The sequence below is a fragment of the Ranitomeya imitator genome, chromosome 2 (assembly GCF_032444005.1).
Source record: "Ranitomeya imitator isolate aRanImi1 chromosome 2, aRanImi1.pri, whole genome shotgun sequence".
NCBI classification, from domain to species: Eukaryota; Metazoa; Chordata; class Amphibia; order Anura; family Dendrobatidae; genus Ranitomeya; species Ranitomeya imitator.
In genome coordinates this window covers 828,606,018-828,626,165 of record NC_091283.1, presented here as the reverse complement: position 1 = coordinate 828,626,165, position 20,148 = coordinate 828,606,018, and the positions used below count along the sequence as shown (strand labels likewise).

Here is a 20,148-nt window from a genome sequence, read left to right as displayed (position 1 = left end):
GGTCCTGTGCTCCGCTCCCCCGTCCTCCTGCCCGCTCCCCCGTGCTCCAATCACACCCCCCGTGCTCCAATCAAACCCCCCCGCACTCCGATCCCACCCCCCGCACAGCGATTTGCCCCCCCATGCTCCGATCCACCCGCCCGCACAGCGATCCCCCACTCCGTGCTCTAATCCACCCCCCGTGTTCCGATCCACCCCTGTGCTCCGACGCCCCCCCCGTGCCCTGATCTCCCCCCCCTTATAATTACCTGGCCTCCCGGGGACCGTCCGTCTTCTTTCCTGGGCGCCGCCATCTTCCAAAATGGCGGGCGCATGTGCAGTGCGCCCGCCGAATCTGCCGGGCGGCAGATTCGTTCCAGAGTGAGTTTTGATCACTGAGATAGGTTATATCTCAGTGATCAAAATAAAAAAAAAAGTAAATGACCCCCCCCCTTGTCACCCCCATAGGTAGGGACAATAAAAAAAATAATTTTTTTTCCACTAAGGTTGGGGTAAGAACTAGGGTTAGGGGTAGGGTTTCGGTATGTGCACACGTATTCTGGTCCTCTGCGGATTTTTCCACTGCGGATTTGATAAATCCGCAGTGCTAAACCGCTGCGGATTTATGGCGGATTTACCGCGTTTTTTCTGCGCATTTCAATGCGGTTTTACAACAGCGATTTTCTATTTGAGCAGTTGTAAAACCGCTGCGGAATCCGCAGAAAGAAGTGACATGCTGCGGAATGTAAACCGCTGTGTTTCCGTGCAGTTTTTCTGCAGCATGTGTACAGCGATTTTTGTTTCCCATAGGTTTGCATTGAACTGTAAACTCATGGGAAACTGCTGCGGATCCGCAGCGTTTTCCGCAGCGTGTGCACATACCTTTAGAATTAGGCTATGTGCACACGGTGCGGATTGGCCGCTGCGGATCCGCAGCAGAGTTCCATCAGGTTTACAGTACCATGTAAACATATGGAAAGCCAAATCCGCTGTGCCCATGGTGCGGAAAATACCGCGCGGGAATACTGCGTTGTATTTTCCGCAGCATGTCAATTCTTTGTGCGGATTCCGCAGCGTTTTACACCTGTTCCTCAATAGGAATCCGCAGGTGAAATCCGGACAAAAAACACTGGAAATCCGCTGTAAATCCGCAGGTAAAACGCAGTGCCTTTTACCCGTGGATTTTTCAAAAATGGTGCTGAAAAATCTCATACGAATCCGCAACGTGGGCACATAGCCTTAGGGCTAGGGTTGGGTTGGAATTAGGGTTGTGGTTAGGGTTAGGGGTGTGTTGTGGTTAGGGGTGTGTTGGGGTTAGGGTTGTGATTAGGGTTATGGCTACAGTTGGGATTAGAGTTAGGGGTGTGTTGGGGTTAATGTTGGAGTTAGAATTGAGGGGTTTCCACTGTTTAGGCACATCAGGGGGTCTCCAAACGCAACATGGCGCCACCATTGAGTCCAGCCAATCTTGTATTCAAAAAGTCAAATGGTGCTCCCTCACTTCCGAGCCCCGACGTGTGCCCAAACAGTGGTTTACCCCCACATATGGGGTACCAGCATACTCAGGACAAACTGCGCAACAATTACTGGGGTCCAATTTCTCCTGTTACCCTTGAGAAAATAAAAAATTGCTTGCTAAAACATCATTTTTGAGAAAAGAAAAATTATTTTTTATTTTCACGGCTCTGCGTTGTAAACACTTGGGGGTTCAAAGTGCTCACCACATATCTAGATAAGTTCCTTGGGGAGTCTAGTTTCCAAAATGGGGTCACTTGTGTGGGGTTTCTACTGTTTAGGCACACCAGGGGCTCTGCAAACGCAACGTGACGCCCGCAGACCATTCCATCAAAGTCTGCATTTCAAAAGTCACTACTTCCCTTCTGAGCCCCAACAGTGGTTTACCCCCATACATGGGGTATCAGCGTACTCAGGAGAAACTGGACAACAACTTTTGGGGTCCAATTTCTCCTGTAACCCTTGGGAAAATAAAAAATTCTGGGCTAAAAAATTATTTTTGAGGAAAGAAAACGTATTTATTATTTTCACTGCTCTGTGTTATGAACTTCTGTGAAGCACTTGGGGGTCAAAGTGCTCACCTCACATCTAGATAAGTTCCTTTCGGGGTCTAGTTTCCAAAATGGGGTCACTTGTGGAGGGTTTCTACTGTTTAGCCACATCAGGGGCTCTGCAAACGCAACGTGACGCCCGCAGAGCATTCCAGCAAAGTCTGCATTTCAAAACGTCACTACTTCACTTCCGAGCCCCAGCATGTGCCTAAACAGTGGTTTACCCCCACATATTGGGTATCAGCGTACTCAGGAGAAACTGGACAACAACTTTTGGGGTCAAATTTCTCCTGTTACCCTTGGGAAAATAAAAAATTGCGGGCTAAAAAATCATTTTTGAGAAAAGAATTTTTTTTTTTTATTTTCATGGCTCTGCGTTATAAACTTCTGTGAAGCACTTGAGGGTTCAAAGTGCTCACCACACATCTAGATTAGTTCCTTTGGGGGTCTAGTTTCCAAAATGGGGTCATTTGTGGGGGATCTCTAATGTTTAGGCACACAGGGGCTCTCCAAACGCGACATGGTGTCCGCTAATGATTGGAGCTAATTTTCCATTTAAAAAGCCAAATGGCGTGCCTTCCCTTCTGAGCCCTGCCGTGTGCCCAAACAGTGGTTTACCCCCACATATGGGGTATCTACGTACTCAGGACAAACTGGACAACATTTGTGGTCCAATTTCTCCTATTACCATTGGCAAAATAGGAAATTCCAGGCTAAAAAAATCATTTTTGAGAAAAGAAAAATTATTTTTTATTTTCATGGCCCTGCATTATAAACTTCTGTGAAGCACCTGGGGGTTTAAAGTGCTCAGTATGCATCTAGATAAGTTCCTTGGGGGGTCTAGTTTCCAAAATGGGGTCACTTGTGGGGGAGCTCCATTGCATAGGCACACAGGGGCTCTCCAAATGCGACATTGTGTCCGCTAACAAATGGAGCTAATTTTCCATTCAAAAAGTCAAAAGGCGCGCCTTCCCTTCTGAGCCCTGCCGTGTGCCCAAACAGTGGTTTACCCCCACATATGAGGTATCGGCGTACTCGGGAGAAATTGCTCAACAAATTTTAGGATCCATTTTATCCTATTGCCCATGTGAAAATGAAAAAATTGAGGCGAAAAGAAATTTTTTGTGAAAAAAAAGTACTTTTTCATTTTTACGGATCAATTTGTGAAGCACCTGAGGGTTTAAAGTGCTCACTAGGCATCTAGATAAGTTCCTTGGGGGGTCCAGTTTCCAAAATGGGGTCACTTGTGGGGGAGCTCCAATGTTTAAGCACACAGGGTCTCTCCAAACGCGACATGGTGTCCGCTAACGATGGAGATAATTTTTCATTCAAAAAGTCAAATGGCGCTCCTTCCCTTCCGAGCCTTACCATGTGCCCAAACAGTGGTTTACCCCCACATGTGAGGTATCGGTGTGCTCAGGAGAAATTGCCAAACAAATTTTAGGATCCATTTTATCCTGTTGTCCATGTGAAAATGAAAAAATTGAGGCTAAAAGAATTTTTTTTGTGACAAAATAGTACTTTTTCATTTTTACGGATCAATTTGTGAAGCACCTGAGGGTTTAAAGTGCTCACTAGGCATCTAGATAAGTTCCTTGGGGCGTCTAGTTTCCAAAATGGGGTCACTTGTGGGGGAGCTCCAATTTTTAGGCACACGGGGGCTCTCCAAACTTGACATGGTGTCCGCTAAAGAGTGCAGCCAATTTTTCATTCAAAAAGTCAAATGGCGCTCCTTCCCTTCCAAGCCCTGCCGTGCGCCCAAACAGTGGTTTACCCCCACATATGAGGTATCAGCGTACTCAGGACAAATTGGACAACTTTCATGGTTCAGTTTCTCCTTTTACCATTGGGAAAATACAAAAATTGTTGCTGAAAAATCATTTTTGTGACTAAAAAGCTAAATGTTCATTTTTTCCTTCCATGTTGCTTCTGCTGCTGTGAAGCACCTGAAGGGTTAATAAACTTCTGGAATGTGGTTTTGTGCACCTTGAGGAGTGCAGTTTTTAGAATGGTGTCACTTTTGGGTATTTTCAGCCATATAGACCCCTCAAACTGACTTCAAATGTGAGGTGGTCCCTAAAAAAAATGGTTTTGTAAATTTCGTTGTAAAAATGAGAAATCGCTGGTCAAATTTTAACCCTTATAACTTCCTAGCAAAAAAAAATTTTGTTTCCAAAATTGTGCTGATGTAAAGTAGACGTGTGGGAAATGTTATTTATTAACTATTTTGTGTCACATAACTCTCTGGTTTAACAGAATAAAAATTCAAAATGTGAAAATTGCGAAATTTTCAAAATTTTCGCCAAATTTCCGTTTTTATCACAAATAAACACAGAATTTATTGACCTAAATTTACCACTAACATGAAGCCCAATATGTCACGAAAAAACAATCTCAGAACTGCTAGGATCCATTGAAGCGTTCCTGAGTTATTACCTCATAAAGGGACACTGGTCAGAATTGCAAAAAACGGCAAGGTCTTTAAGGTCAAAATAGGCTGGGTCATGAAGGGGTTAAAAAATGAAATTATGACGTGGATTTTACATGTAAAGTTTTTTTTTGCTGCGCAAGTGTGAAGATTTTTTTTGCCGGCACTGTATGGTCATAGTACATGCTCCATACCATGACCATAGCACGCCTCCCGCTCCAGCTGGCAACAACAGTCCTTCAGATAGTTCCTCACATGCAGACGAAGTCCCAGTTTAGGTTCGTCATCTGTTATTGGAAATATAGGGGCTTCCACATTATATTTAATACAAAGGCTCTGGAAAAGCGAAATGGCTCCTCTTCCCCCCCAAAAAATTCAGCAAATTCTGTGCTTTCAGTGTGCCTAAACCGTATGTTTGGCATTTTTAGAGTGATGAGAGCCCACCTAATTTACAGGTGCATGTCTCCAGAAGTACGAGTTGGGCACTACAACGTGCTGGGCACTACAACGTACTGGTCACTGCAACAGCAGTTTGCAATTTTCACTCAGCAACATCCACTGCTGCTAGTTTCTGGAAAACACCCATAAAGCCAAAATCTTCACTACATCTGTAGCTAAATTCCCACAGAAGTATAGTTTCCAAAATGGGGCCACTTGATGGGGGATTCGGCTCTTCTAGCATTTAGGGGCTTCATATATGGAGTCCAAATACTATTCTAGAAAAATTTGCGCTCCTGGAGGAAAATAGCGCTCCGTCCCACCCAAGTCTTGCTGTATGGCTAAACCATACTGTACAGCCACATATGGGGTATTTCTACATTCAGCAGAAACTGTGGGACAAATTTTGGTGCCATTTTTGTCGATTTCCCAGAGTGAGAATGTAAATTCTGGGGCTAAAACAAAATTTTGGTGGTAAAAACGTAATTATTTTTTTATTCACTGCCCGATAGTATAAAACTTTATGACCCACCTGTGGTGTCAATATGATCACTGCACCCCTAGATGAATTAATTTAGAGGTGAAGTTTGTAAAATGGGGTCTCTTGTGGGGGGATTCTGCTGTTCTGGCACCTCAGGGGTTCTGCCAATGTGACATAGCACCGTCAAACTAGTGCAGTAAAATCTAAACTCCAATATGGTACATCTTCCCTTCTGAGCTTTGCACTGTGAAGCTAAAACAAATAGTTTTTCAACAAAAATTATTTTTTTCATTTCCACAGATTAACATTACAAAATTCTGGGAAGCACCTGTGGGTTCAAGGTGCTCACCACATATCTAGATAAATTCCTTGAAGGGGTCTTGTTTTCAAAATGGGGTCACTTGTGGGAGTTTTCCACTGTTTAGGTACATCAGGGGCTCTCCAAATGCGACATGACACCCGCAAACCATTCCATTAAAGTCTGCATTCCAAAACATCACTACTTCCTTTCTGAATCCTGCCATGCGCCCACACAAGTTTTCCCCACATATGGGGTATCTGCATACTCGGGGGAAATTTTGAGGTTCATTTTCTTTTGTTACTCTTGTAAAAAGAAAAATTTTGGGGCTGAAATCATTTTTGTGCGGAAAATGTGTTATTTTCACGGCTCTGTTATAAACACCTGAGGGTTCACAGTGCTCATCACACATCTTGATAAGTTCCCTAAAGGGTCCAGTTACCAAAATACTGGCGCTTGTAGGCGGTTTCTATTATTTAGGCACATCAGGGGCTCTTCAAACGTGACATGACATCTTCTAATTATTCCAGTAAATTTTACATTCAAAAAGTGAAATTGTGCTCTTTTCCTTTCAAACCCTGCTGTCCGCCCAAACAGTAGTTTTTGTTCACATATTGGGGATCAGCGTACTCAGGAGCAATTGCGCAGATTGTTTGGTACAATTTCTCCTGTTCTTGTGTCCACTATCGATTCCAGCGAATTTTACATTAGAAAAATTAAATGGCACTCATTCCCTTCCTAGCCCAGTTGTGCACCCAAATAGTAATTTTCCCCCACATATGGGGCATCGGCTTCCTCAGGAGAAATTGTACTACAAATTTTGGGGTCCATTTTCTCCTGTTACCATTGTGAAAATAAAAAAAATGTGGGTCTAAAGTAAAATGATTGTGAAAAAAAATTAAATGTTCATTGTTTCCTTCCACATTCCATTAATTCCTGTGAATCACCTGAAAGGTCAATAAACTTTTTGAAAGTGATTTTAAACATCTTGAAGGGTGCGGTTTTTAGTATGGCGTCACTTTTGGGTATTTTCTGTCATATAGGTCCCCCAAAATAACTTCAAATGTAATGTGGTCCCTAACGAAAATAGTTTTGAAAACCTTGTTGGAAAAAATTAGAAATCGCTTGTTATCTTTTAACCCTTATAACTCCCTAACAAAAAAATATCTTTCAAAAATTGTGCTGATGTAAAGTAGACATGTGGGAAATGTTATTTATTAACTATGTTGTGTCGACATAACTCTCTGATTTAAGGGCATAAAATTTAAGTTTGAAAATTGCAAAAATTTTGCCAAATTTGTTTTTATCCACAAACAAGTCATATCGAACAAATTTTACCTCTACCATGTAGTACAATATGTCATGAAAAACTCAGAATCAGTGGGATCCGTGGAAGCGTTTCAGAGTTATTACAGCATAAAGTGGTACTGGTTAGAATTGTAATATTTGGCCTGGTCATGAAGGTGAAACGGTAAAAGCATTACTCGAGTGTTTTGTTTTTTATTGCACGGTTTTATTGGTTCCTTAAATGTAATTGCCCAGCCCCGTCTCAGACTCACCTGGTGCTTGAATTTGTCCTGAACAACTTTGCTTATCCAAATGTTTTTATACAGAATAATGACATGAGATTTTGCCAAAATTGTTGTAACTTTTGGGGCGTCTCATTACCAGTCTCAGCTTGGTGTCGGGGACATTTTTAAACATTGTGACACAAAAAAACCACAAATCCAGTTCAAGACAAAAGTAAAGCAGATTTTTTTTTGTTTTTGCTACGATATCATCAACAGTGTGGGCCGTTTTATTGAATTTTGGTACAAACAAAACGTCATCATATTCTTCAAGACAAAAAAAAAGAGAAATTACTTAATAAAAAATTGGAAAAAAATAATTTGGCTCATAGTATGGCAGAGATAAGAATAATCTAAACCACTTTGCTAGCATTTTATTCCTTTGCGTATTTTACTACTGAAAATCCAGACGAGAAACTCTGCAAAACAAACACTTATGTCTGAGCATTCCCTTTTCCGACTTTACCAATCCTCTGCCAGGCCTGTGGCGATGTGTGTCTGTGTCTCTAACCGGTCAGCTGAAAGAGGCAAAAGACTGGTATATAACAGATAGAAAATATAGGATACAATTAAAACAGAGGACGATTAATAAATACGGTAGGTCAATGTAGATAGAAGATATGAAAGATAAACAGTAGATAAATAGAAGAAACAAGAGAAAGCTTGAGAGACTCACAGTTTGAAGAGCGGAAATATCGCACATCCGTGGGTGACTAAAGGCCACAGTTTTTTTTACAATCTCATGTCTGGAGTGTGGCCATTTTTTTAGATCGATAGTCATGTCTGAAAGTGTTGGCCCCCTTGAAATTGTTCTAGAAAATGAAGTATTTCTCTCAAAAAATTATTACAATCACGCATGTTTTGTTATACACACATTTAGTTCCATTGTGTGTAATGTAACAAAACAATAAAACATAGAAGAAAAAAAGGCAAATTGGACATAACAATTTCACACAAATCCCCTTTCAAAAATTCTGGGTAAACAACTTTGTTTCAAGCATGTGATGCTCGTTCAAACTCACCTGTGGCAAGTAACAGGTGTGGGTAATGTGAAAGCCACATCTAAAACCAGATAAAAAGGGGAGAAGTTGTCTCAGTCTTTGGATTGTGTGCCGCACTAAGCAGGGAAAACAGAAAAAGGAGAAGTTGTCTGAGGACTTCGAACCAAAATTGTTGTGGAAAATATTAACAATCTCGAGGTTAAATTAGGCACCCTCGACTTAATATTTGGTTGCACAGACTTTGGAATAAATACCTGCAATCAATAACATCCTATAACCATCAAAAAGCTTCTTACACCTCTCAACTAAAATTTTGGACAAATCTTCTTTTGCAAACTGCTCCAGGTCTCTCATATTTGAAGGCGCCTTCTCCCAACAGCACTTTTAAGATCTCTCCACATGTGTTCTATGGGATTTAGATCTGGACTCATTGCTGCCACTTCAGAACTCGCCAGCGCTGTTTACATCCATTTCTGGGGGTTTCTTGAAGTATGTTTGGGGTCACTGTCCTGCTGGAAGACCTATGACGCAAACTGAGCTGACAATGGGCACTATATTGCAACCCAAAGTCCTTTGGTGATCTTCAGATTTAAAATGCTTTGCAGTCAAGGCACCCAATGCCAGAGGCAACAAAAACACAAAACATCTTTGAACCTCCATATTTGACTGTAGGTACTGTGTTCTTTTCTTTGTAGGCCTCATTCCCTTTTTGGTATACAGTAGAATGATGTACTTAACCAAACAGCTTGATCTTGTTATCATCTGCCCAAAAGACACTTTCACAGAAGGATTTTGGCACATTCATGTACATTTTGCCAAACTGCAGTGCTTTTTTATGTCTCTGTGTCAGCAACGGCGTCCTCTTGGGTTTCCTGCCATAGCGTTTGTTATGCTAATGTAGTTACTCACTTGGGATAATAGGTAAATCTAAATACTGCAACTGACTCTGCCGGTTCCTTTATAGACTGGAGATCCTGATCCCACAGTCCCTCGTGGTTGCTGTGTGAGAAGAGATTGCCTAACCACAGATTAGATGGCAACTATGACCTATGCTGCCTAAAAGACCATCGAGGGCATCACGTTCCTTCTAAAAACCAGAGGGCAGAGCAGAGTGCAAGTTACCTACAGAAGGGAAAGTGTGCTGAAAAAAGGAAAAGATCCCAGAGTGAGTAAAATAAACCACGAAATACAAAATAAAGTGTAAAGTATGAACTGCTAGAAAATATGTTGCCTATTTCCTAAAAAGAAACAGAAGGCAGGAGCAGAATAAGACATACATGGATTGTCTAACAAACAGGCAATTTCTGCATGTATTGTGGCTGTCGAACAACGGCGAGACATGTAGTCAGGGATACGCGAACATATTTTTTGTCATTTTTTTTTGTCCTAATCGAAATTATTCGAACTTTAAGTTTGGGTCGGGTACCAGAATCTGAACTTCCATGGGTCCGCTCATCCCTATTCTTGTATAAAAATTACCAAAAACGGGGGAACACATTAAAAAGTCAGATGCCCTCAAAAAAAGGCTGTGATATTTTGAAACATCAGTAGGGGGATAATTAAAAATCCGTTTCTTCACTGACTTTGGGATGCTGCCCCCCATTTTTATATTGGCATCCGTTTCTTCACTGACTTTGGGGTGCTGCCCCCATTTTTATATTGACATCCGTTTCTTCACTGACTTTGGGGTGCTGCCCCCCATTTTTATATTATGTGCACATTATGTGTGTAATTGTTACCATCCACCTCTCGTGTCTCCCCTTTTCCTCATAGTTTGTAAGCTTGCGAGCAGGGCCCTCCCTCCTCTTGGTATCTATTTTGAACTGTGATTTCTGTTACAGTCATGGCCAAAAGTATTGACACCCCTGCAATTCTGTCAGATAATACTCATTTTCTTCCTCAAAATGATTGCAATCACAAATTCTTTGGTATTATTATCTTCATTTAATTTGTCATAAACGAAAAAACACAAAAGAGAATGCAGCAAAACATTGATCATTTCACACAAAACTCCAAAAAATGGGTCAGACAAAAGTATTGGCACCCTCAGCCTAATACTTGGTTGCACAACCTTTAGCCAAAATAACTGCGACTAACCGCTTCCGGTAACCAATGAGTTTCTTACAATGCTCTGCTGGAATTTTAGACCATTCTTCTTTGGCAAACTGCTCCAGGTCCCTGATATTTGAAGGCTGCCTTCTCCAAACTGCCATTTTTAGATCTCTCCACAGGTGATCTATGGGATTCAGGTCTGGACTCATTGCTGGCCACCTTAGAAGTCTCCAGTGCTTTCTCTCAAACCATTTTCTAGTGCTTTTTGAAGTGTGTTTTGGGTCATTGTCCTGCTGGAAGACCCATGACCTCTGAGGGAGACCCAGCTTTCTCACACTGGGCCCTACATTATGCTGCAAAATTTGTTGGTAGTCTTCAGACTTCATAAAGCCATGCACACGGTCAAGCAGTCCAGTGCCAGAGGCAGCAAAGCAACCCCAAAACATCAGGGAACCTCCGCCATGTTTGACTGTAGGGACCGTGTTCTTTTCTTTGAATGCCTCTTTTTATCTCCTGTAAACTATGTTGATGCCTTTGCCCAAAAAGCTCTACTTTTGTCTCATCTGACCAGAGAACATTCTTCCAAAACATTTTAGGCTTTTTCAGGTAAGTTTTGGCAAACTCCAGCCTGGCTTTTTTATGTCTCGGGGTAAGAATTGGGGTCTTCCTGGGTCTCCTACCATACAGTCCCTTTTCATTCAGATCCGGAGAGATAATACGGGTTGACACTGTTGTACCCTCGGACTGCAGGGCAGCTTGAACTTGTTTGGATGTTTGTCGAGGTTCTTTATCCAACATCCGCACAATCTTGTGTTGAAATCTCTTGTCAATTTTTGTTTTCCGGCCACATCTAGGGAGGCTAGCCACAGTGCCATGGGCTTTAAATTTTTTGATGACACAGCGCACGTTAGACACAGGAACATTCAGGTCTTTGGAGATGGACTTGTAGCCTTGAGATTGCTCATGCTTCCTCACAATTTGGTTTCTCAAGTCCTCAGACAGTTCTTTGGTCTTCTTTCTTTTCTCCATGCTCAATGTGGTACACACAAGGACACAGGACAGAGGCTGAGTCAACTTTAATCCATGTCAACTGGCTGCAAGTGTGATTTAGTTATTGCCAACACCTGTTAGATGCCACATGTAAGTTACAGGTGCTGTTAATTACACTAATTAGAGAAGCATCACATGATTTTTCGAACAGTGCCAATACTTTTGTCCACCCCTTTTTTATGTTTTGTGTGGAATTATATCCAATTTGGCTTTAGGACAATTCTTTTTGTGTTTTTTTTCATTTAAGACAAATTAAATGAAGATAATAATAACAAATAATTTGTTATTGCAATCATTATCAGGAAGAAGCTGAGTATTATCTGACAGAATTGCAGGGGTGTCAATACTTTTGGCCATGACTGTTATGCTGTAATGTCTATTGTCTGTACAAGTCCCCTCTATAATTTGTAAAGCGCTGCGAAATATGTTGGCGCTATATAAAATTATTATATATATATATATTTTATTATTATTTTTTTAATTTCGGCATATCCACCCACAAAATTTGCACCCTTCAGAGTGAATTTACTGCTGCAGATTTAGTCCTTATTTTGCCCCCTCCAAAAAAAAACAAAAATAAAGAAAAGCAAAAATAAAAAAACCCAAAACCCCCGACTGCGGCACAATACTGTTCTCCTTTGTTGTTATTCACACTGTTGTTTTTTTTCTTAGCACTTCCTCCATGGACGGTTTTATGCAAACAAACATTAACCCCATGAACACCTAACAGAGTGCACTTTCTTTTTTTGTTAGGTTGGAGGTACTTTCTTATGTAGCATGCAGGCCGTGTAGCTACAGTCAGGAGGTGCTGGCACCTGCAGTTCCTCAGGCTCGGATACACCACCCTCCTGCACTCAGGAGACGCTCGGTCCGTACTGGGACTTGTAGTCCCCACGCTGAGATGACAGGAGGGGGCGCTGCTGCTGCCGCCCTGGGGGGGTCTCTCTCCGCCGCTTTCTTCTGTCAGTATAGCATCGCCATGGAGACCGGCCGCCCTGGGCGGGGCCTTCACCTCACACTCTGAGAACTCTACGTGCTGACGTCACCGAGGACGACGTAAGCGAGAGAGAGGGGAGAGCGAGGAGGAGGAGGAAGAACATGGGAGGGAGGACGGAGAGAAGGGGGAGGCTCCGTGCGGGGCCAGCAGAAAATGGCGAGTCTGTGTAAGAGCCAGCAATGCTCTATCGAGAGGCGCGGTTTTCGACAGGAACTTGACTCTTGGCGGCACAAGCTCATTCACTGTGTAGGTAAGCTCTAATTCTTTACACACACCCCACCGTCCAAAAAAAAATCACAGCCGACGGGTCACCTCACAACTTACCGCCCGGTATAACTGAGGGAAGGGGGAGGAGGAGGGAAGAGGCGACGGCTGAACCCGGAACCGGTGTGGTGTGCGGTCTCCGGGCGGAGAGCGGCGGCGGTGACTGCGCTCTGAGGTAAAAAGAAAACGGCGGGAAAGGGGCGTGCGCGAGGGGAGAGCGGTGCGCGAGGGGAGAGCGGTGCGCGAGGGGAGAGCGGTGCGCGAGGGGAGAGCGGTGCGCGAGGGGAGAGCGGTGCGCGAGGGGAGAGCGGTGCGCGAGGGGAGAGCGGCGCGCGGGCAACGGCTCCGACGGGGTCATGTGACTGCGCCCCTCCAAAAAAAAAAAAAATGCCCGACCGTCCCCTCTCCTGCTCCGGGCGGGGAGTTATCATGGCTCCGGGGTTGGGGAGAGGCCAATCACACGGCCCCGGTGCTCCGGCTGTTGCTGGGAGTTTGGTCAGGGGAGGAGGAGGAGGGCGAAGAGAGAGAGAAGAGGGGAACTCGCGCCGCTCTGGCCGCCTTTCGAATCATGCCGGGCGCGTGCACGACGCATGCGCGTCCCCGAAAGCCACCCTCCTGTGCGCGCCCCCGGCACTACTAATTACCCAAAATTCTGTTTTTTTTTCTTCTTTATTTTTTTATTTTATTTTTTAACACCCCCATGCAAAAGTGTAGCAGGGGCCTTGTCTTATTTCCATGTTCACATTTTGCAGTTCCTCCCATAACACATCAGCTTTCTAGGTAATTTATTATTCCTTATTTATAACTGCCCGGATTAGACTTTTTTTTTAATGGGCGTGTTTTTTTTTTTTATTATAAATCTGTTTGCTTAATTAAAGAAACTCGATGCTTTGCTCTTCTCCCCCCTCCCTTCTTTCTGCAAACACTTTTTTTGTGTGTGTGTGTTCCTTGAATGGTGGGCAGGGATGGGGGTGAGGCTCAGGAGGAGAGGGGGGTGTGAGAGGGGCCTGAGGCCTAGCTCGCTGGCTGCCGAGTGCTGCTGCCCTTTCCCGGAGGATCCCGTCCTCGCCCCATGATTCGGGATCACCCCACTCCCCCAAGGGATCCCCCTCTTCTTCTCCATATGAGGAACATGAGAGGCGATCTGATTTCGGTGGCCGCAGAACGCTGGGGGATGGGCAAGGGATGAATGAAAACTCCCCTATTACAGTAGGTCGCTTTTTTTTTTTTTTTCTCTTTCTCTCCAATTTAAGGTCCTGTCGACGGGAATAAAAGCCTTAAATTACAGGCGGTAATCGGTCGCCATTTAATATCTCGCCCCCACCGTAAAAAGTTGGAAGGCTTTTGTGTTTTCTAATTGAAGATTTTCATCTCCTCCTCACTTGTTTTCATGGGATTGTTTAGTTCAATTTCACCCTCAATTGCCTTTTTTTAAAAAAAAATTTTGGGTAGGGGTGAGTATTTGGCATGTAAGATCCCAGCCAAGGGGGTGGGTGCTGTTGTCCCTGGTGGAAAGTTGATTTCATTTATCTTAAGCGTTTTGCTTTTGAAATAAAATTTTTTTTTGCAAAGCCCATTATGCAAATTGTGCTTTGGTTGAGATGTAATTTCATGCTGCGATAGCGTTTCTTTGTCCCTTTCCTGAAACAGTAACTGAGCACGTATTACATGAGGAGGAGGAGGAGGGCGGCGAGGGCTAAAAAAAATTCTGTAGGTTTACAGTTTGCACATGATTGATAGGAGTTGACGAAACGCTTTTAACCCTGACACATTTTCGGAGGCTCCGTGCAATTTTGTGATAGGATGGAAGAAGCACGGTGAGCAGTCTTCAAGGAATAAGGCTTATGCGTTTCCAAAAAGGATATGCCCAGGGGATGGATTTTGTGTTTCTTAGCATTAATGTAAATTTTAAGGTTTGTTAACCCTAGGCTTGCCATGTTTTACGGTGTTCAGTTCATGATGAACAATACGTTCCATACATGATTACTGCTGTGCAAAATTTAATGCTAAGAAGTAGTAATTATTAGGCTCTGAAATTGCGCACAAGCAGTTAATTGACCCTAAAACTGTGTTTGCATATAATATTTTTACTGAGACTTTCATTTAGGCTGCAGAAGAGGTTTTCTAGGAAGTCAATGGTTTCCTGTCAGTAGTCAGAATTCCTTGGCAGTATGTGTCAGCGGCATGCTTGGAGATGTAGTTTTCCAACACCTGGATGAGCCACAGGTTTGGGTAGACTGTTTTGGCCCTAGAACAAAAGGTGAACTGTGGGCCTGTGCACACACTGCAAACTTGTCGCTTTTTTGTTTCTGCTCAGACTTGTCGCAAAACCTAAAGGATTTCATGATGGCGAGCAAAGTGAATGAAAATCCTGACGTCTCATGCACACACTGCTTATTTTTGATTTGCAGATTTAAATTTGCAAGGTGTCAATTCTTTCAGCGTTCTTTGATGCAGATTTCGCTCATACTAATGAGTGTGGAAAAATATGCAACAAAAACTTATGGAAAAAGTGCGACATACACGCCTATTTTGCAAAGCGGTTTTCCTGCCTAGAGATACAGAAATTTCTGCACCAAATACTTAGCCTGTGTGCACACGATGCAGATTTAGTGCAGATCTGCAGCGTTTTGTTCCGCGCAGAAACGCTGCAGATCTGCACTGTAATTTACAGTACAATGTAAGTCAATGTGAAAAAAAAAAAAAGCTGTGCACATGGTGCAGAAAAATCCGCACAGAAACGCTGCGGATTTCAAAGAAGTGCATGTCACTTATTTTGTGCAGTTCTGCAGCGTTTCTGCACCCCTCCATTAATAGAAATCCGCAGTGGTAAAAACTGCAGAAAATCCGCATCAATTCCACACAAAAAAACGCACTAAGGGTATGTGCACATGTTGCGGATTCTCTGCGGATCCGCAGCGTTTTTTTGCAGTGCAGAAACGCTGCAGATCCGCAATTGATTTACAGTACAATGTAAATCAATGAGAAAAAAAAAATGCTGTGCACACTTTAAGGAAAATCCGCTGCGGAAACGCTTCGGTTTAAAAGAAGTAGCATATCACTTCTTTTTTGTGAATCTGCAGCGTTTTTGTACCCATTCCATTATAGAAAACCGCAGGGGTAAAAAACGCAAGAAAACCGCAGCAAAAACGCACAAGCGCTGCGGAGCCGCACAAAAAATGCGACAAATCCGCAGGTGCGTTTTCTGCCAGGAGAGGCAGAATCCACACCAGAAATTCCTAAGGCTAATTCGCAACGTGTGCACATAGCCTTACACCGCATAAAACCGTGGCAAATCCGCAGCTGCGGATTTTGTGCAGAAAATTCTGCACCTCTTTTCTTACGTGTGCACATAGCCTTAAACTGTGCATTTACCCTAATAGTTTATATTTATTAGGTGTGGGCTAGACAAAAAAAAAAAAAAAAAAAATATATATATATATATATATATATATATATATATATATATATACACACACACACAATCTTATAAGTTACTTTAACCCCTCAGTGAATTAATGGGGCTATTTAGAGAGAATTTGAATATTTAGAGCTCATTGTTCCAACCCTAAGGTCAGGTAACTTTTATGACTTTGTTTCGCAGGCAAGTTAAAGTACAATTTTTTTTTTTTTTTTTAACAAAGAGTCCAAAGTTTAGAATCACCAACTATTTTATCTTTACAACAATGACACAAACCTGAAATTGATTACTTTTATGGTATGGCAGTGCGTGTTGAACTTGGGTTTGTCTAGCTTATATGTATTTAGGGAAGTTTTTTTTTTTTTCTTTTTTGTTTCTGTTAAATTTTAACGTTTTATGACTTGGATAACCTTTTTTCTTCCTATGAAACTGCTATGCTTTTTTTTTTTTTATGGCGATAAGTTTTATTCTAAAATACTTAGTATTGAGCTGGAAACATTGTTATAGATTTAGCTGGGTCCTCAGATGCTTGCAAGAGTAGGTACATGATCAGTAGGTATTGTACACCTGTTATGTCTTTTAGAATAGGACCCAGTAGGTTGTGTGCTTGTGGTGCCGGACAAACTTCAAGGAATTCATTTAAAATTTCTTAGCCAGGCAGTAAAAATTGACATATACGTTAAGGCTACTTTTTTTTTTTAAATACGCCGCAATGCGTCGTTTAGGGGAAAAAACGCATCCTGCAAAGTTGTTTGCAGGATGTGTTTTTGCCCCATAGAGTAACATTACCGACGCATTGCGACGTATTGACACATGTCGGAACCGTCGTGTAACGTTTTTTGCTGCCGACGGACTGCTTTTTCCGACCGCACATGCGCGGCCGGAACTCCGCCCCCACCTCCCTGCACCTCACAATGGGGCAGCGGATGTGCCGGAGAAATGCATCCGCTGCACCCGTTGTGCGGCGCATCAAACGCTAGCGTCGGAATCTCGGCCCGACGCAATGCGACGGGCCGAATCCGACGCTAGTGTGAAAGTAGCCGAAGGGCCTCTTTGTAACTTGCTTGAGGCATGTATCGAAAAACTTCCAAGGTATCACAAAGCATATTCCAAGAGTGTGTTTTTTGAGCCCAGTACTTTGTATGCCCTCTGTTTGTAGTTTGGCTCGTTCAGACGTCCATGCAGTACGGACTGTCCTCAGGTCTCCCAACTGGAGAGTAACGGCTTCATAGAAATATGAGACTCACAGTTGGGTTGGGAGACCCTCAGCCAGTTCGTTCATTGTGATCCATGCTCGGACCATGTTGCACGGACGACTGAATGAGCACTTAGGCCGAGCTCACATCACATTTTATCCACTCGTAAGCCCCAATGGAGTGACTTACTTCTGAAGCCCCAAAACAAAAACTGGATTTGGGGGTTTGCGCTGATGGGGCCATTTACTTTAACGATGAAGATGGAGTGATATTGTTCTGTTGGATATAATTTCAGTATCCACTTCTTTGACGTGAGCACCATATTGCAGTCGTTGGTGCTAGCGTCAAATATGTGACTGCTGTCTTAAATTATGTTCGAAAGAGCACATAGTGACCTCATCTGCATCATTAACCCCTTCATGACAGGAAGTATTTTTGTTTTTTTTCTACCTTTTTTTTTCCCAGAGCCATAACTTTTTTTATTTTTAGGTTAAAATGGCCACTTGAGGGCTTGTTTTTTTGCGGGACAAGTTGTACTTTTGAACAACACCATTGGGTTGAACATATCGTGTACTGGAAAACGGGAAAGATTCCAAGTGTGGTGAAATTGCAAAAAAAAAGTGCGTTTCCACAGTTGTTTTTTTGGTTTGTTTTTTTACCATGTTCACTAAATGTTAAAACTGACTTGCCTTTATGATTCTCCAGGTCATTACGAGTTCGTAGACATCAAACATGTATAGGTTCTCTTTTATTTAAAGGGAACCTGTCACCCCCAAAATGGAAGTTGAGCTAAGCCCACCGCCATCAGGGGCTTATCTACAGCATTCTGGAATGCTGTAGATAAGCCCCCGATGTAACCTGAAAGATGAGAAAAAGAGTTTAGATTATACTCACCTGGGCTGGCGGTCCGATCTGATGGTTGTCGCAGTCCGGGGCCTCCCATCTTCTTACGATGACGTCCTCTTCTTGTCTTCATGCTCCGGCGCAGGCGTACTTTGTCTGTCCTGTTGAGGGCAGAGCAAAGTACTGCAGTGCCCAGGTGTTGGGAAACGTCAGAGAGGCCCAGCGCCTGCACACTGCAGTACTTTGCTCTGTCCTCAACAGGGCAGACAAAGTACGCCTGCGCTGGAGCCTCAGTGTAAAGACAAGAAGAGGACGTCATCCTATTAAGATGGGAGGCCCCAGACCACAACGCCTATCGGACCGGACCGGGACCGCCCCTGGGTGAGTATAATCTAACCTCTCTTTCTCATCTTTCAGGATACATCGGGTGCTTATTTACAGCATTCCAGAATGCTGTAGATAAGCCCCTGATGCCGGTGGGCTTAGCTCACCTTCCATTTTGGGGGTGACAGATTCCCTTTTAGTGTTGAAAAAAAAAAAAAGTCCAAGCTTTGGTTGTAAAAAATAAAAAAGCGCTATTTTGCAAGACCTTTAGCGTCTGCCATTTTTTGTGATCTTGGGCTGGGTGAGGGTTTATTTTTTGTGCACTGTACTAACACTTTTATTGAAACCATTTTGGTGTATATACGATCTTTTAATTGTCTGTTATTGCAATGTAGTGGTGACCAAAGAAACGTAATTCTATCGTTTTTTTAAAAAAAATTTATCGTTATGCCGCTTAGCGATCGGGTTAACTAATATATAAATATAAATATCTATTTATTTTGAATGGGGGGATTTGAACTTTTTTTTTTTTTACTACTACTTTTTGCATGCCCAATAGTCTCCATGGGAGACTGGAAGCTGTATTTGACTGATCAGCTTTGCTACACATGGGCGATGATCAAATCGCCTGTATGTAGCAGACATGCTCACTTGCTATGAGCGCTGATCACTGGGCTGGAGACCTCTGGTTGTCATGCCAACCTATCGATGACTCGCAATCACGATACGGGGTCACTGATGAGCGGGATTTCTGGCATGCTTACCTGAAGAGCGAGTTAAATGCCGCTGTCAAAGATTTAACAGGTTAACAGCCGCAGGTGGATCATTATTCCAACCATGGCTGTTAAAGGCACATTTCGGTTGTTTTGAGCAGCTGACATGTGCCAGGAAAGATGCGGGGTCAGTGCTGGAGCCCACATTAAAGAGAGGGATTCCGACGTGAGCGTACTACTACTCCCAACGTCGGAAAGGTGTTAAAGTAAATAAGCCCCATTAGTACAAACGTCCAAATCACGTTTTTCTGGGCTTCAAATTTAAGCCCCGATAGCCACTGACAAGTTGATAAAATGTAATCCGAACATACCTTTAGGGTATGTGCACACTTTGCGGATTTGGCTGCAGATCCGCAGCGGTTTGGACGCTGTGGATTCGCAGCTGTTTTCCATGAGTTTTACAGTACCATGTAAACCTATGGAAAACAAAATCCGCAGTGCACATGCTGCGGAAAAAATGTGCGGAAACGTAGCGTTGTTTGTTCTGCAGCATGTCAATTTTTTGTGCGGATTCCGCAGCGGTTTACACCTGCTCCATAACAGGAATCTGCAGGCGTAAATCAGCATGTGAAATCCGCAAAAAAAAAAGGTGGTAATCCGCAGTGCGGTTTACCTGAAGATTTACCAAAATCAGTCTGGAAAAATCTGCAGGACTTTTCCGCAACGTGTGCAAGTAGCCTTAGGGTATGTGCATACGTAGAATGGTCCTCTGCGGATTTTTCTGCAGCGAATTTGATAAATCCGCAGGGCAAAAACTGCACATTTTTCTCGCGGATTTACCGCGGTTTTTGTGTGGATTCCACTGCGGTTTTACACCTGCGGTTTTACACCTGCGGTTTTCTATTATGGAGCAGGAGTAAAATCGCTGCGGATTCCGCACAAAGAATTGACATGCTGCGGAACGTAAACCGCTGCGGATTGCGTTTCCCATAGGTTTACATTGTACTGTAAATGCATGGGAAACCGCTG

The 20,148-nt window shown here is 43.1% G+C and overlaps 1 protein-coding gene and 1 long non-coding RNA gene across 5 annotated transcripts in view; one reads left to right on the top strand and one right to left on the bottom strand.

Annotated features, from left to right (window-relative positions):
* Positions 1–7,257: 7,257 nt before the first annotated feature.
* On the bottom strand, positions 7,258–12,760 carry LOC138666002 (uncharacterized). The gene is made up of 3 exons (XR_011318550.1): positions 12,683–12,760; positions 8,281–8,375; positions 7,258–8,070 (listed from the first exon to the last, which is right to left on the bottom strand). It is a non-coding gene; the product is annotated as an uncharacterized lncRNA (long non-coding RNA).
* LCOR (ligand dependent nuclear receptor corepressor) overlaps positions 12,406–20,148 on the top strand; it is a 119,319-nt gene continuing 111,576 nt past the window's right edge. Inside the window, exon 1 of one of the 4 annotated variants that reach the window (XM_069754048.1) lies at positions 12,406–12,608. In XM_069754048.1, the coding sequence (XP_069610149.1) occupies positions 12,512–12,608 (97 nt within the window). In that variant the 5' untranslated portion in view covers positions 12,406–12,511. The remainder of the gene's footprint in view (positions 12,609–20,148) is intronic. The other 3 variants (XM_069754049.1, XM_069754046.1, XM_069754047.1) reach the window with 3 other exon arrangements.